At 54.7% G+C, this 13,593-nt stretch overlaps 1 protein-coding gene across 4 annotated transcripts; it reads left to right on the plus strand.

Annotated features, from left to right (window-relative positions):
- The first annotated feature begins 915 nt into the window (after positions 1-915).
- TBC1D22B (TBC1 domain family member 22B) lies at positions 916-13,155 on the plus strand. Of its 4 annotated transcripts, none has more exons than XM_085561116.1 (14): positions 917-1,075; positions 3,659-3,721; positions 4,811-4,867; positions 5,770-6,110; positions 6,812-6,991; positions 7,452-7,522; positions 7,917-8,045; positions 8,253-8,318; positions 9,123-9,237; positions 9,698-9,804; positions 10,161-10,236; positions 10,474-10,601; positions 10,820-10,915; positions 11,385-13,155. In XM_085561116.1, exons 1-14 carry the CDS (start codon positions 1,020-1,022, stop codon positions 11,511-11,513), a joined length of 1,614 nt encoding a protein of 537 aa, XP_085417242.1. In that variant the 5' UTR covers positions 917-1,019; the 3' UTR covers positions 11,514-13,155. The 4 variants fall into 4 exon arrangements, with proteins under 4 accessions (XP_021391697.1, XP_021391698.1, XP_085417242.1 ...); XM_085561117.1 differs by having other exon boundaries at positions 5,794-6,110; XM_021536022.3 differs by lacking the exon at positions 3,659-3,721 and having other exon boundaries at positions 916-1,075.
- Positions 13,156-13,593: the final 438 nt, after the last annotated feature.

Below are 13,593 nucleotides of genomic sequence, written 5' to 3' on the forward strand. Positions count from 1 at the left end.
GTCAGAACCTCAGGAGTGTGTGTGCAGGAGATAAATGTTCACACCCAGCACATCCAGCCATTGTGTAGCATTCCAAGGCCATGTGCATGCAGGAAGCGCAGAGGAAGGTCTTGGGAAGGGAAATCCCACACAGGTAGGGCTTGTTTGGGTTTTGACTCGTACAATGTACACATACTCTTATTTTCTATATGTGTATGGTTTTCCTTTTCATTTATTTTTGCTTTTTTTGCAGTTCTTTGTGCTGCAGGTGTTTGGTATTTACTATGGGGTGGCAGTAGGAAAAGATTTTGTCCCTTAATTTGCATATACAATAGACTATTTGCATAATTACTCATTAATAATTATTCTTCAGTGCTCCATATGGGAGTAAGTGGGGTGGAGAATAATAGTAATAATATGAGAGGTGTTACTCCAATCTGGAGCACTATTTATGGGCTTTTTGCACTATAAATAAAAAGAAGACAAATAATAGCGTCTGGTGCAGAAAATGCCATTAATTAAAAATTAAGTTTTTAATTTATTTAATTCTAAAAGTCTGAACAGAAACTGCTCCAGGTGTCAGACCGAAGCAGGCACCTCACCGGACCTAAAACCCCACACGACAGGCGAGCGGGATCCAGGGCGGGAATGGAACCGCGCCGCGAATTCCCTGGAAAAGCAGAAAATCCCAAAAACCCCGAAAATGTCATTCAGCCCCCCCCGGCAGGAGCCGGGTGGTGCCGCCCGCGTCCCCCCCGCGCCCCCCATGGTCTCTCCCACCCTACCGGCGCAGCAAGCCCCGCCCCCTCCCGCGCGTCGCGGCTGTGCCCGCCTGCGATTGGTGGATCCGCGACGCCTCGCGCGCAGCGGCCAATGGCGGCGCCGGGCCCGGCCGGAGCCAAGATGGCGGCGGCGCGGGCTGCGGGCGGGCGGGCCTGAGGCGGCTGCGGGGGCCGCGCCTTGCTCCGCGCCCGGGGCCGGCCGGCCGGGGGTCTCCGCTCCCCGCCCGCCGGCCCGCCGGGCCCGCCCCGCCCTCCGCCATGGCGGCCGAGAGCGGCAGGCAGTTCTGGAAGCGCAGCGCCAAGCTGCCGGGCAGGTGAGCCCCGGGAAGGGGTGTGAGGGCCGCGCCCCCCCTGCGCTCCGGCCGGGGAAGGCGCTGTCACCCGGCCTGGTTCGGGGGCTGAGGGGAAAGGTCGGGGGTGCCAGAAGGATCTGGCCCGGCTGCGGGGCTGAGGAGCTGGTTGGGGGTTCCTCCCTGGAATTGGGGGGATGCCAGGGCCACCCCAGGTGTGGGAAGGTGATTTTGCTGCGGGAAGGTTCAATGTACAGGGGACAGGGGCAGGGGCAGAGCTGCTCCCCCATCTGTGGGACAGGGCAGGCGGTGTGGGGCTGCGGGGACGCCCTGTGTGCCCCCTGTGGGAAGCAGGATGGAGGGAGCAGGATGCCTTGGAGGCCTCTTTGGGGCAGGTCAGAGCCAGGGCTGTACCCTCCTCCTTCCCACAGCAACTGAAGGAAACTCGTCCTTCCCAAAGTCCTCAGGGGTGTCGCCTTGGGTGGCAGCAGCTGTGTCCCAAAGGGGTGTCCCTGGTAACCCTAACATTACCCTGAGCTCTGTGGGATGGCGCTCCTGGTCCCCCTCTGCTCAAGGGGAAGGACTTGGAGGGCTCTGGTTATACCTCCCCTGCCTCGGTTCCTCTGGCTGTGATGTTCCTCTCAGGGATGGGAGAAACAAGCGAAATGAGTGATTGACATGGTGCTTGGGAAGAAGAGGCTGGTGCTGATGGAGAGGCTCCCTACAGCGCCTCGGGAGCAAGGCTGATGTGGAAAGAGGGCATCAGCCTCTCTGTGGAGGCTTCTCAAGTGCTTTTCCTGCCTGGTGCTCCTCACTTTTGCTCTCATTTGCCTTATCTGAACCCTGCCCTTCGCCTCCTGGGGTATGGGTGCAGTCTGAAATGCTTAGTAAGTTTTAAATCCTGCTGGCCCAGTTGAATATCTCTTTCTGAAGTGCTTTCACTCATCTGCTTGTCATGTGCAGCTCCTTCAGGTTGGCTGAACATGTCTGTGGTAAGCAGAGGGAGAGCAAGGGGCTCTGTTCCTCCTCTGCTGCCCCTGTGGGAGGAGAATCCTGTGCTTTCCCTGGGTTATTTCCCAGCTGTTCCTGCCTCTTACCCGAAGCTGTCAGCCATGCTCTCAGCTGGTGGTCGTGGACAGCACCTTCTCCTCTTCTCCTTTTGGTGACTTCTGAGCTTTCCTTGGAAACTCAAACCAGGTGAACCGGTCTGGCCGGCAGCCGGGCCTGCCTGAGACGCTGCACGGGGAAGGTTTTGGCAGTGCTCTCTCCTCCTCCTGCCTGCCTGCTTGGCAGGTCTCCTGCATCCTTGTTCCCTCCTGTGTGCTGGCTCTTTCCAGGGACAGCCACCAACAGGTCCTCAGCAGCCTGATTCCGAGGGTGAGGTGGGATGTCCTTCACCCATGGTCACTAAACATCAACCTCCCTTTCTTCTTTTTTGTCTGAGCTTTGAGAGACCCTCCTGTACAGATTCTTGGCTCTCTCCTTTCTTTCCCCTGACAATCTGGCAGAGGGAGGCTTTGTAGGGACTTGGATACTGTGTTAGCTTCCTTTTCCATGACACTTTGTGTGTTTGGTCACTTAGTTGTATTAGCTTTTATTTGCTGATAAAGTTTATTTGCTTTTGCTCCCTGTAGATTTAGGGTGGATTTTAGGTGTAAGTTTAGAACTGGTAAATGCTGTTTTGTTTTTACAGCGCTGTCTTGTGGCTTTTTTGCACTGGGAATTTTCTGCCTGGTAATTTTCTAGGGATGTGTTGGCCGAGTGCTCTGGCGTATTGTGATGTGTTGTTTATTCCCTGCTCTTTAGAGAGATGGGCAGGCAAGGTCTGCTGGGGTTATTTAAATGCTGTTTTAAAAGGGGAGAAACAGCCTGCTGGAAGTAAATGTGTGTGTGTCCAGTGGCAGTGGTGTTTCAGGCTGTGCTCTGCTGCAGTGTCAATAGCCCACACCCTGTGATGATCCTGGGAGGTGTCACACAGGGAGCACAGCCTTTGTACCTCACACCATTGGTCACCCCTTGTACCCTACACTGAGCATCCAGGGAGCAGGAAATGCCTGTCCCAAAGGGTTTAAACTGGGACAGAACAGGGCACTCGTCCAGTCAGGCTGGGAGCACAGCTTAGATCAGCTTGAGATTCTTCTTGGAGAGTGTCTGGCTTGTAAGGCTTCAAGAAGAGCTGTGTGCAGGTGGCACCCTCTGCCATTGTGTCAAACATTGATTCAGAACCCCAGGAAAGGGTTTCCTCCCCCAGCACTGGCTGCCCATCCCCTCCTCTCTCTAACACACATCCTTCATGGGTCTTGTGAAGCCCAGGCCTTCCCAGGCTGGTCAAGCAGTTCCCCTCTGGCAGCCTGTGGGTCCCTGACAGGGAGGAGGAACCTTGCTGGACATCCTGGGACAGTGTGAGTTTGGTTCTGGGCATGGGAGAGAGAGGCTCTGCTGGCTGCTGTGCTGCAGGGAGCTGCCACACGTCCCTGGGAAGCAATGCTGCTCTGGAGGGCTTGTTCTCACTCCTCATCATCTCTTTGCTATGTCCACGTGGAGGTGCCTCTGCTTAATTGCAGTCCTGACTTCCAGGTGCTCATTAGTCATCACATTCTGTCCTAGGCTTAATCCTCGATGGATAAACTCTGTGAGGACTTCCAGCCACGAGGGACAACCACTGCAGTGGTGAGCCCACCCCTGGCTGGGCTGCTCCACCAGGATCTCTCTGTGCTGTGGTTGTTTCCAGCCTCTTCCCTGGCTCTCTGCATCTCTCCCCTGCCAGCTGGACCTGTTGCTTTTGCATCCTCAGCTTGTTCCCAGCTGCACCAGGCTGCCATCCCTCTCTTCTGTGGCTGGGCTCTGCTGATTTTACTGCTGGGCACCATCTGCAGCTCCTAGAAACCAGGCCAGCTCTATTGACCCAAGAGAAGCTTGTTCCTTGTGTGCCAGCTCTGAAAGGGCCTTTGTCTGTGCCATGGCATTGCAGGACTTGTTTTCCAGAGGTTCTTTTCCAGGGTGGGGTGGCTGCGAATAGTTCCTCCAATGCAGGTGGTAAGTCAGGATCCCTGTCTCACCTCCAGGGTCTGTAAAAACAGTGATGAGCTTTTTTTTAGTAGCTCCTCTCTGAGGTGATGCCCCCCTTGTAGGGCCTGGAGCCCTCAGGCTCCTTGTCCCGTGAGTCCCAAGAACCAGGGACCCAGATGTGGTGACTCATTTCAGGCCACATAGGAAGTAGTTGATTAAACTGGGATTTGGACCTGAGTCAAACCACGTACTGTACCAGGAATTCCTCCTCCATGGCACTGGCTGTGATCCTGAGAGCCAGCATGGGCTTCAAACCCTCGAGTACATTTATGGAGGAGCCCCAGGGTCACTGCCTGGAGCCCTTCCCTGTCCCACAGAGCCTGGGAGGGTGAGCTCCCCAAACTGGAAAAGGGAACAAGTGTCAGTGTGTGCAGCAGGTAGACTGAGACACGTGGCCACGTGGAGTGAGCTGGTGGTGCAGGAAAAAGCAGATCTCAAATCCCAGCTCAGGCTGGACTGGGCCTAAGAGTTTAAACAAGGCTTCTCTTTGCTACTGCAAAGAGCAAATCTTCATCTGCATGTGACACTTTGGATCTAAGGCTTGTAAGTTAGAAGGTTTGTGAAGCTGCTTTTGGGCTTTTATTCAACTCCTGATAGCAGGCAAGAAGCATGACCCCAGTTTAGGCTGAGATTATTTGTTGGACCTCTTTTTACAGCATCTTGGATTTTTTTCTTTTCCCCTTCCTGCAGCATTCAGCCTGTCTATGGAGCACAGCATCCTCCACTGGATTCCCGGCTCACCAAAAAGTAAGTGTTTAAAAAATAAGTGTTTAAAAAGCAAGTGTTTGTCTCCTGGAGATGCAGCCACAAGGCCTGGCAGCTCTGCTGTAGGTGGAGGTCTCCAGCATCCCTGGCACTGTGATACTGCAACAGAGAAGGACAGCAGTGCAAGGGGTGTGGTGCTGCCTTGAGCTCTGTGGAAGCTTGCAGGGAGAGATTATCTGCTGGTGCCCTTTATGGCCAGAAATCCATACAGTAACACCCACATCAAAGGAAACAGACATTTTTTTCTTTTTTAAGCAGTGTCTGATCCTTCTGCTTCTCTTTGGAGCTGGAGGAATTAAGAAAGGGAGGTAAAACTGCCCAGCAGCTACAAGGCTGGAGAGCTGCAGCAGCCTTCCCATCAGGAAAAGGCAGAATTCCTGGTCTGAACTGCCTCCTTATCCCTGTCCCGTGCTGTGTAGTGGTAGAAGTTCCCTGCTTCAGGTGGTGGACTTTGGCTCCTGTAGCTAAAGAGTAAATTCCTTCTGTGCCTGAGGAAAAACCCAGGCTGGCCTGGCTGTGGGAACAACTGCAGCTGTTTGGGGAGTGTCCATGGAAGGAGACCTGCTCTGTCTACCCTCTGACATGCCTCTCTCCAGGTTGCAAGGCCTTTTTTTGGGTGTTAATCTACCTGTTTTGTGTAGGGTGGGGAAGGCAGAGCTGGAGGAATTGTACCTGTCTCCCATTTGCCCTTCCAAGCCAGGAAGGCTGGCACCTCTCCAGCTGTGTGCTGCCACTGTGACAGCCACTCCTGACAGTGGGCAGCCCAGAGAGACTTAACATATTCCTTAGGTCTGGGAGGAGGAGCAGGGAAACTGGAAAGAGGGATTGGCTGATTGGAGTGAGGGCGTGGGGAAAGGAAAGAAAATGAACTCACCCAACAGCAGGGCTCCTGTTCCTCTGGCTCACAGCTTCATCAAGGACCGCTCCAAGGCCAGTGGGCTGCCCATGAAAAGCAAGAAGGCCTCCAGCTTCCACGAGTTTGCCCGCAGTACCAGCGACGCCTGGGACATCGGGGATGATGAAGACGAGGACTTCTCCTCCTCCTCCTCGTCCTCTTTGCAAACTCTGAACTCTAAAGTGGCCAAGGCCGCGGCAGCGCAGGTCCTGGAGAACCACAGCAAGCTGCGGGTGAAGCCCGAGCGGTGCCAGCCTGCCCTCGGGGACCTGCCCACCAACTGCAAGGTCATCAAGTCCAGCAGCGAGGCCCAGCTCTCCAGGACCTCTGGTAAGAGCCATCTTCAGGAGCAGCCTCCTGCTCCAGTGCTCTCTTACTTGGCCACTGAACTCACCTCCTCATTGCTACTCCCAGTGTGGGCAAGAGGCTGTGGCACAGCCCGTAAAAACGACAGAGGCTTTTTCTTTCTTTTAGTGTCCTGTACTCCAAGGAGCCATTTTCAGAGGCCTGGCTTTAATGCTTGTGTCCTCAGCTGCTCAATAGCCTGCATACAGGCATGTCTGCCCCAGAGTATTCCATGTTCTGGGTGCTATGTCAGTTTTGAGATCTATTCAGTTCTTGCTGAGACTTGCTCACTGTCTGCTTCCAGGGTGGTTTGGTGTGCTGCTCTTAGCAAAAGTCTGGGTGAGGTCATGTTGACACAGCTTGAGCAGGGAATTGGGCAGCAGCAGCCCCTGTTCACTGCCTTGTCTGCCTGTGCACTGAGAGTACCTCAGGAGATGGCACTGGCAGCCCATCAGCTCCTGGCTCTGCACTTGCAATTAGCTTGATTGATATTTGGATCTGGAGAGCAGAGCAGATCTGAATGTCAGTTCTGCCTTGTCTCCTGTGTCCTGTCCACGTGTGGAGTGCAGTCTGATCAGAACAGAAAGGTGAAATCTGCAGTGTCTGACAGTGGCTGTGGGAGCGAGGTGGGGTTGGAGAGGTGCAACCTCCATCCCCAGCTCAGTGCAGCCTCTGCTCCTTGCTAGAGGAGGCCTGTGTGAGGAGCCCCCTGCAGAAGCAGCAGTCCCTCCCCCTCCGGCCTGTCATTCCCCTTGTGGCTCGAATCTCTGACCAAAATGCCTCCGGGGCTCCCCCCATGACCGTGCGGGAGAAAACGCGCCTGGAGAAGTTCCGGCAGCTCCTCTCCAGCCACAACACCGACCTGGGTGAGTGGGGCACAATGAGGGTGGGCAGGGGAGGGCACAAGGGGCCTGCTGCCTGCATCAGGTCTGCTTTGGGGTGGAAAAAATCACTGCCTGCAGTTGTAGCAGATGGGTGTTTGCAGGAATCGCCCTGTTGGCAAGTGTCCTCCAACCCCTCCCTGTCTGTCCCTAATCATTGCCCATCTTGCACATGATGGTTGGGGGCTGTCTCTGCATGAGAATTGAGGTCCTGGCACACTGGTGACCCTCCAGCTCCCTGTTCTGTGCCCGAGCTGGGCTGAAATAATCTCTGCTCTCCTTGCAGCAGACCCACATCCCCAGTCACTGCTAGTGTGGGAGCCTTCCTGGAGGCTCATTGTCTCCAGAGCCTGCAGGAGCAGACTGGGCTTTCCTCTCCTTCTAGGTGTAGTGGTGCCTGGACGTGCCTAGGATCTAATCCATTGCCACCACTGTCCGTTTGCAGATGAGCTGAGAAAATGCAGCTGGCCTGGTGTGCCCCGAGAGGTCCGGCCTGTGACCTGGAGACTGCTGTCAGTAAGTACCAGGAGCTGTGACACCGGAGTCTGGCGTGACTGTGCCACCTCAGGGACAGTGCTCCTGCACCTCCCTGTGTCCCATAGCCAGCCTTGCTTGTATGTTCCCAGTGCCCAGGTGAGCTGTAGGGTTTTTTGATCAGGGAGTGCCATTGCTGCATCCTCTTGGAGCTCAAAGCCCAGACTGGTGTGGGCACTGGGTGGTTCACTCTCTTTTGGGGAACTGGACCTGATGAAGTTGAGTTACTCCAAGCTCAGGGGCTAGGAAGGCCAAATTCCATGAAAGCTCTTTCCCCAGCTCCCGGGTTGTGTGCCTGATGTTTGTGCACAGCTGGCAGGATTTCGGGGCTGGTGAGGAGGGAGGCTGTGCCCTGAGCTGAGCTCTCCCAATGCAGGGCTACCTCCCCGCCAACTCAGAGCGCCGCAAGCTGACCCTGCAGCGCAAGAGGGAGGAGTACTTCGGCTTCATCCAGCAGTACTACGACTCCCGGAATGAGGAGCACCACCAGGACACCTACAGACAGGTAGGAACCCTCCTCCTGCCTGCCTGCACATGAGCAGAGCAGACTGCAGATGATTTTCTCAGTACAGCTGTCATCTGTAGCCCTCACTGTGCTTGTCAGCTCTTGCCTGGGGGAACACTCATGGTGGATTCCCCTCTGTTAGCCTGTGACAAGTCATTGTGCCCCTGGAAAGTGCAGCTGGTGTTTGTAACCCACCTTCTTTTCCAGATCCACATTGACATTCCAAGGACCAACCCACTCATTCCCCTCTTCCAGCAGCCACTCGTGCAGGAGGTAAGGGGGGGTGAAGCTCCTGCCCTACATCTGCCATGGGATGTGTGTGTGGAGTGAGGCCAGCGCTGCTCCTAGGGAGTGAACTCTGTGGGGAAACTTCCCTGCCTGACAGCTCCTGATGCAAATACCTCCTGGAACTGTCTGGTCTTGTCCCACGTTTCTGAAAGCCATCAGACTTGGAGCTTGGGGGTTATGAGATGATCTCTGCCTTGGTGAGATGTAGCCAAGAGCTGGAAGAAAACCTGAAGCTTTTGAGACAAATTGAAGGTGTTTGAACCACAACACAGGATAGTTCTGTTTTGCTTCAAAACCTCTTTTATGGGAGCAACCTGGGCAGGGATGGGTTCCAGAGGTGGCCAGGAGGTGTGGGCAGCTGTCCTCTCTGGAAAGGAGCTCAGAGTGTGTATGTGGTGTGTCAGAGCACAGGGGGTTGGGGCAGTCTGGGAATGTTGGTGGCTGTGACTGTGCTGATACCTCATCTTCCCACCTGATGTTGAGCCAAGGAGGCTGCTCTGCCCTGTCCTGTGAATATTAAGCTGCCTGGGTCTTAAAAAGTTCTGTCTGCATTTCTTCAGGTAGAGGTTTTGATGAGGAGCCTGGGCTGTCTTGTCTGAAGAGTGGGCTGGCCTGCATGTGGGATCTGTGGATGGCACAGGACTTTTATGCTTCTAAGATTACCTTCCTGCTACAGAAAAGCCTGTTAGTGCATGGTCTGCACTCTTTGAGCTTAGCAGTTATGCTTTTCTGCCTTCCCTTTGTGCATGGCTAATGCAGGTACCTGCTTTTTCCCTGGTTCTTCTCTAGATTTTTGAGAGAATCCTGTTTATCTGGGCCATTCGCCACCCAGCCAGCGGCTATGTGCAGGGCATCAATGACCTGGTCACCCCATTCTTTGTTGTGTTCCTCTCTGAGCATGTTGGTAAGTGACACTTGCTGCTCTAAGCACTCCTGACAGTGGGGCTTGAAGTGGTGTGAAATGCTGGCATGAGAAAAACTTGCTCTGCTGGAGAAGAGGATGATGATGTGCTCTTCCTTCAGAGTACCTGGGCCAGGCTGGAGTTATATTTTGACCTCTTGCTGTATCTCTGCTCCCTGGTTGCTTGCCAGGATTGCTGAGCCTCTGAAATTGGAAATGGGCCAGCTTAGCCCTGTTATTCAATCTGATTTAGTGGCCTGACAGCAGCGTGGTGGGTGCTCTCTTCCCAAGGAGAAAAGGGAGGGAACTGCTGGGTCAGTCAAGCCAGGAGGGCCAGCCCTGTGTCTCCTGACTTTTAGAGTGTTGCAGTGCTCCTGCAAAGCTTTGCCTGATAAAGCCCCTGGGGTTGTCCGATGTCCCTGGTGTCCTCCATCTCCCTGATGCTCTTCTCTCTCTTTTGCAGAGGAGGATGTGGAAAACTTTGACGTGACAAACCTGTCCCAGGATGTTTTACGGAGCATCGAGGCTGACAGCTTTTGGTGCATGAGCAAGCTGCTGGATGGGATACAGGTGAGCCTCTGGGGCCACGGGAATTCCTTTGCCCTCGCTGGGGTGCCAGTGTGGTTGTCTCCTCTCCCCGTGTGTGTGTGTTCTGCATGCTCCAGCATTAGGGAGGTTTTGCTACTTCAGTGACTTTAGTTTCCTCACTAAATATGTTAATCTGTGAAATCCTGGGGAGATGAGTGCTGTGCCTGTCCAGGTGGTCCCATCCTGTCAGGGAACTCACAGCAGGCAGACAGTCCTGGTGCTCATGAGCCCTGTCTCCTTGGCTCATGGGAATCTCATCCCAACTGTCCAGCTGCTGATTTGGGTTTGATCATTTCTAGTTCAAGCTGCTGCTTCTGACTCAGGGCCTCTCCCCACAGGACAATTACACCTTTGCACAGCCAGGGATCCAGAAGAAAGTGAAAGCCCTGGAGGAGCTGGTCAGCCGGATCGATGGTAGGCGACACGGGAGTCTGGTCAGGTTTGTCACAGCAGAGGGAGGCCTCCTTTGGGAGAACTCTCAGGGCAGGGTCAGCCAAAAACCCCCTGGTGACAGCACAGGGTGAGGAAAGAAGGAATTTGGGAGAAAAAAGCCTCCGCCTGAAAGTGTGTGAAAGCCACTGTGCAGTGAGCCGCGTGCAGGAGCTGGGGCCCTGTGAGCCCCAGGTGTGTAAGTGAAATGTGCTGTTTCAGAGCAGGTACATAATCACTTTAGGAAGTACGAGGTCGAGTACCTGCAGTTTGCCTTTCGCTGGATGAACAACCTGCTCATGAGGGAGCTGCCCCTGCGCTGCACCATCCGCCTCTGGGACACCTACCAGGTATGCAGGCTCCACTGCCCTCTCTGCTTGGCTTGTCACTTGTGTCCCTGTCCCCACGAGGACAAAGGTCTGGCACCAGCTGGGGTGCTGAGGGACACAAAGCAGTGTGGCCCCAGGATGTTTGCAGCCAGCTGGACGATGGGTGGCTCACACCTGTGTCTGGGGGGTTGTTCTCCAGCTGAACTGCAGGGGTTCACCCAGAGTTTTGCTGTTCACAGTCAGAGCCAGAAGGATTCTCCCATTTCCACCTGTACGTCTGTGCTGCCTTCTTGATCAAGTGGCGGAAGGAGATCCTGGATGAGGAAGACTTCCAAGTAAGACCCTGAGGCTGGGGGTGATTCCCTGGGGAGGGGATGTAGAGGGCAGGGAATTGCTCTGGTTGGGAGCCCAGTGTGGACATAGCCAGCTGTCAGAGCTGGCTTCAAGATCATCTGGTCTCAGGAGCTTTGCCTGGAAGTAACTTAAGCCTTGGTGATAAGGGCAGAGAATGGAGCTGTTGGAGGGTTCAGACATCCCATTCCAGCTCTGATCAAAGTGTTTGCCCTCCTGTGCCCAGCTGTAACCCTGTAACAGCACCCTTATTCCAAGGGCCTTAGGCTGCTTCACTGGTTCAGATCTATTCCCAAACACATCTTGATGTTGTCCCTGAGCCTTTCAGACCTGCAAGTGTGGTGAGCAAAAGTTACTGAGCGCTGCTGCCGCTGCTCAGGCCAGCCCCAAGCCCGCACCGGATCCGTGCTCTGCCTGCAGCCTCTCCAAACTAAGCATCTTCCCCTCTTCCAGGGCCTTTTGATGTTGCTACAAAACCTGCCCACGATACACTGGGGTAATGAAGAGATTGGGCTGCTGCTGGCTGAAGCCTACAGACTCAAATACATGTTTGCAGATGCCCCAAACCATTACCGCCGATAGGTGCCCGGACTGGCTCCTCTCTCCTGTGCCCATCCCTTGTCCTGGCCCGATCTGATCACTGTGGCATTTTTGTCATCCCAAGTCCTCGGACACTCCAGCCAGCAGCTGCTCTTTGCTGTACAAAGCTCACCTGAACTCTTGTCTTAACTCTGAACGTGTGCCTGTCTGCCACTCCATGCGCCTGGATGTGCCATTTTGACGACTCTCAGTATTTCACTCCGTGCTGGTGGCTCACACCAGGAAGGGAGGCTTCAAGGGGCCAAGAGAGAACATGGGGGAAGCTTTACAGATAAACTGAGCCAGAGACGAAGCCCTCCTGTCCTCTGCACTCCCTGTCCTGGGCTTGTCTGGCTGGGACCACTTCAGCTTTGCTGCCTCCCGTTGGCCTGCACCACGTGCGCTGCCCCACCTGCTCCCTCCTCTCTTCTGACACCATTTGCACCAAGTCCCAGATGAAAATGCCTTATCAGAGACCTGCCTGGCCGCAGAATCCTTCCCCACGAGGGTGGCAGGGCAAGAAGTTTCTCTCAGGGCCTACCTTCGCTCCAGGAGGGTCCAGAGACCCCCCCCAAGCACTTTGTGGGTTCACAAGAGAGTCCCTCGTGCCTGCCCTCCCTCCTTCTCTCCATCCTCTTTGCCTACCTCTCCCCCAGGGCAGCAGGGCAGGCACAACAGGGGCCACGACCACTCCATCCACACACACCTGGAATGATGCGTGCCAGCCTGGTGGAACTTTTGGTGACTGATGTTCTGGGAGTACAGCCCCATGCAGAGTGTGGGGAAGGCAGAGAGGGGGTGCTGGTATGGGAGCAACATCTCTCAAAAACCTCCTGACAACGTCCCCACTCCTCCGAGGCGTTCTGTGTATATTGTGTTCTTGTGTATATGGGTCAAAGATGTACAATATATGTCTTCTCTTTGTAGCAGATTTTATATTTATAACATGAACCCCTTGTTCTCCCCATCCTCTCCACGCCTGAGAAGGATGCCTGGCTGTGGTGTTGTAGGGTTTTGAACCCCTCTGGAGGGTGGGGCGGTTGTTCCAGAGCTGCAGGTTTCTACCCTGATGTGTTCCTGCAGTGCTGGCTCTGCCCGAGGTGTGCCAGAAACGCCTCTCAGGGTTTGGGCAGTGGAGGAGGTGGGAGCTGCCAGCAGAAGCAAGGCAGAGCCCGCTGGAGACACGGGGCTGCAGTGCTGGCAGTGCCCCCGGGCCCGGCAGGGCTGTGCCAGGGCTGCACTCGGGCAGGAGCAGTCCTGGCCGCAGCAGTGGCTGTCCCCAGCAGCCAGGGCAGCTCTCGCTGCTGTCCCCTCCAGCGTCCCTGTGGGCTGGCCCTGCTCTGGGTGCTGTCAGCTCCAGCAGCTGGGGGTGGTTCTGGGGCCAGCCCCTTCCGTGGGCAGCACCTCTGTGCTGTGCCAGGGCTGCATCTGGGAAGGCCTGAGGGGATGGATCTGGGCCACCCTGAGCTTCTCCCAGCACTTCTGCTGGGCCACCAGGGCTTTCCTGGCAGGGCTGGAGGCTCCCAGGCCTCCACGTTTCCCTTTCTGTTCCCAGGGGAAGAAAGCAGCAGGCAGTGAGGCCCGGGCCAAGCATGTGACAGGCAGAACCTTGTTGCCAATAAAACTCCAAACAGTATCTCACAAAGTCACTTTCCTAAGGTGGACTTATTTTTCTCAGGCATTTGGACTTGGTTTGTGTGTGCCTTTTGTTGTTTTTCTCTGAGAAAACAGAGTGATCCTTAGTTTAACATCAATTTTAAAAAGAATTCAAAAATCTCCCACTAAACAAAAAAAAAAAAAAAAAACTACAAATAAACAAAACCAGCTCAAGGTGAGACCTCTCCATGCAGCACCCAGTGGTGTCACCCCCTGCACAGGGGACACAGGACATGGAGGCAGAACAAGAAACCCCTCCCTGTGTCACCTCCCTGTCCTTGCTCTGCCCACCTGTACCTGGGACCACTGGGATCACTAAAAGCCATCACGGTGAGTTCTGGACTTCAGGACAACGTTAGCAAGGAAGAACTCTTTCTGAGGGTGATGTTTTGTTGTTTTGCTTTTTTTTTCCATACATTAGAACATT

The sequence above is a fragment of the Lonchura striata genome, chromosome 26, assembly GCF_050655825.1.
Source record: "Lonchura striata isolate lonStrDom1 chromosome 26, ASM5065582v1, whole genome shotgun sequence".
Lineage (NCBI taxonomy): Eukaryota > Metazoa > Chordata > Aves > Passeriformes > Estrildidae > Lonchura > Lonchura striata.

Bases quoted from the DNA above. Each gene is read 5' to 3' on its own strand.
- TBC1D22B (XM_085561116.1), top strand. From the start codon at position 1,020: ATGGCGGCCGAGAGCGGCAGGCAGTTCTGGAAGCGCAGCGCCAAGCTG. The intron at 7,523-7,916 runs GTAAGTACCAGG...CTCCCAATGCAG, and splicing joins TGACCTGGAGACTGCTGTCA to GGCTACCTCCCCGCCAACTC. The intron at 10,237-10,473 runs GTAGGCGACACG...GTGCTGTTTCAG, and splicing joins GCTGGTCAGCCGGATCGATG to AGCAGGTACATAATCACTTT.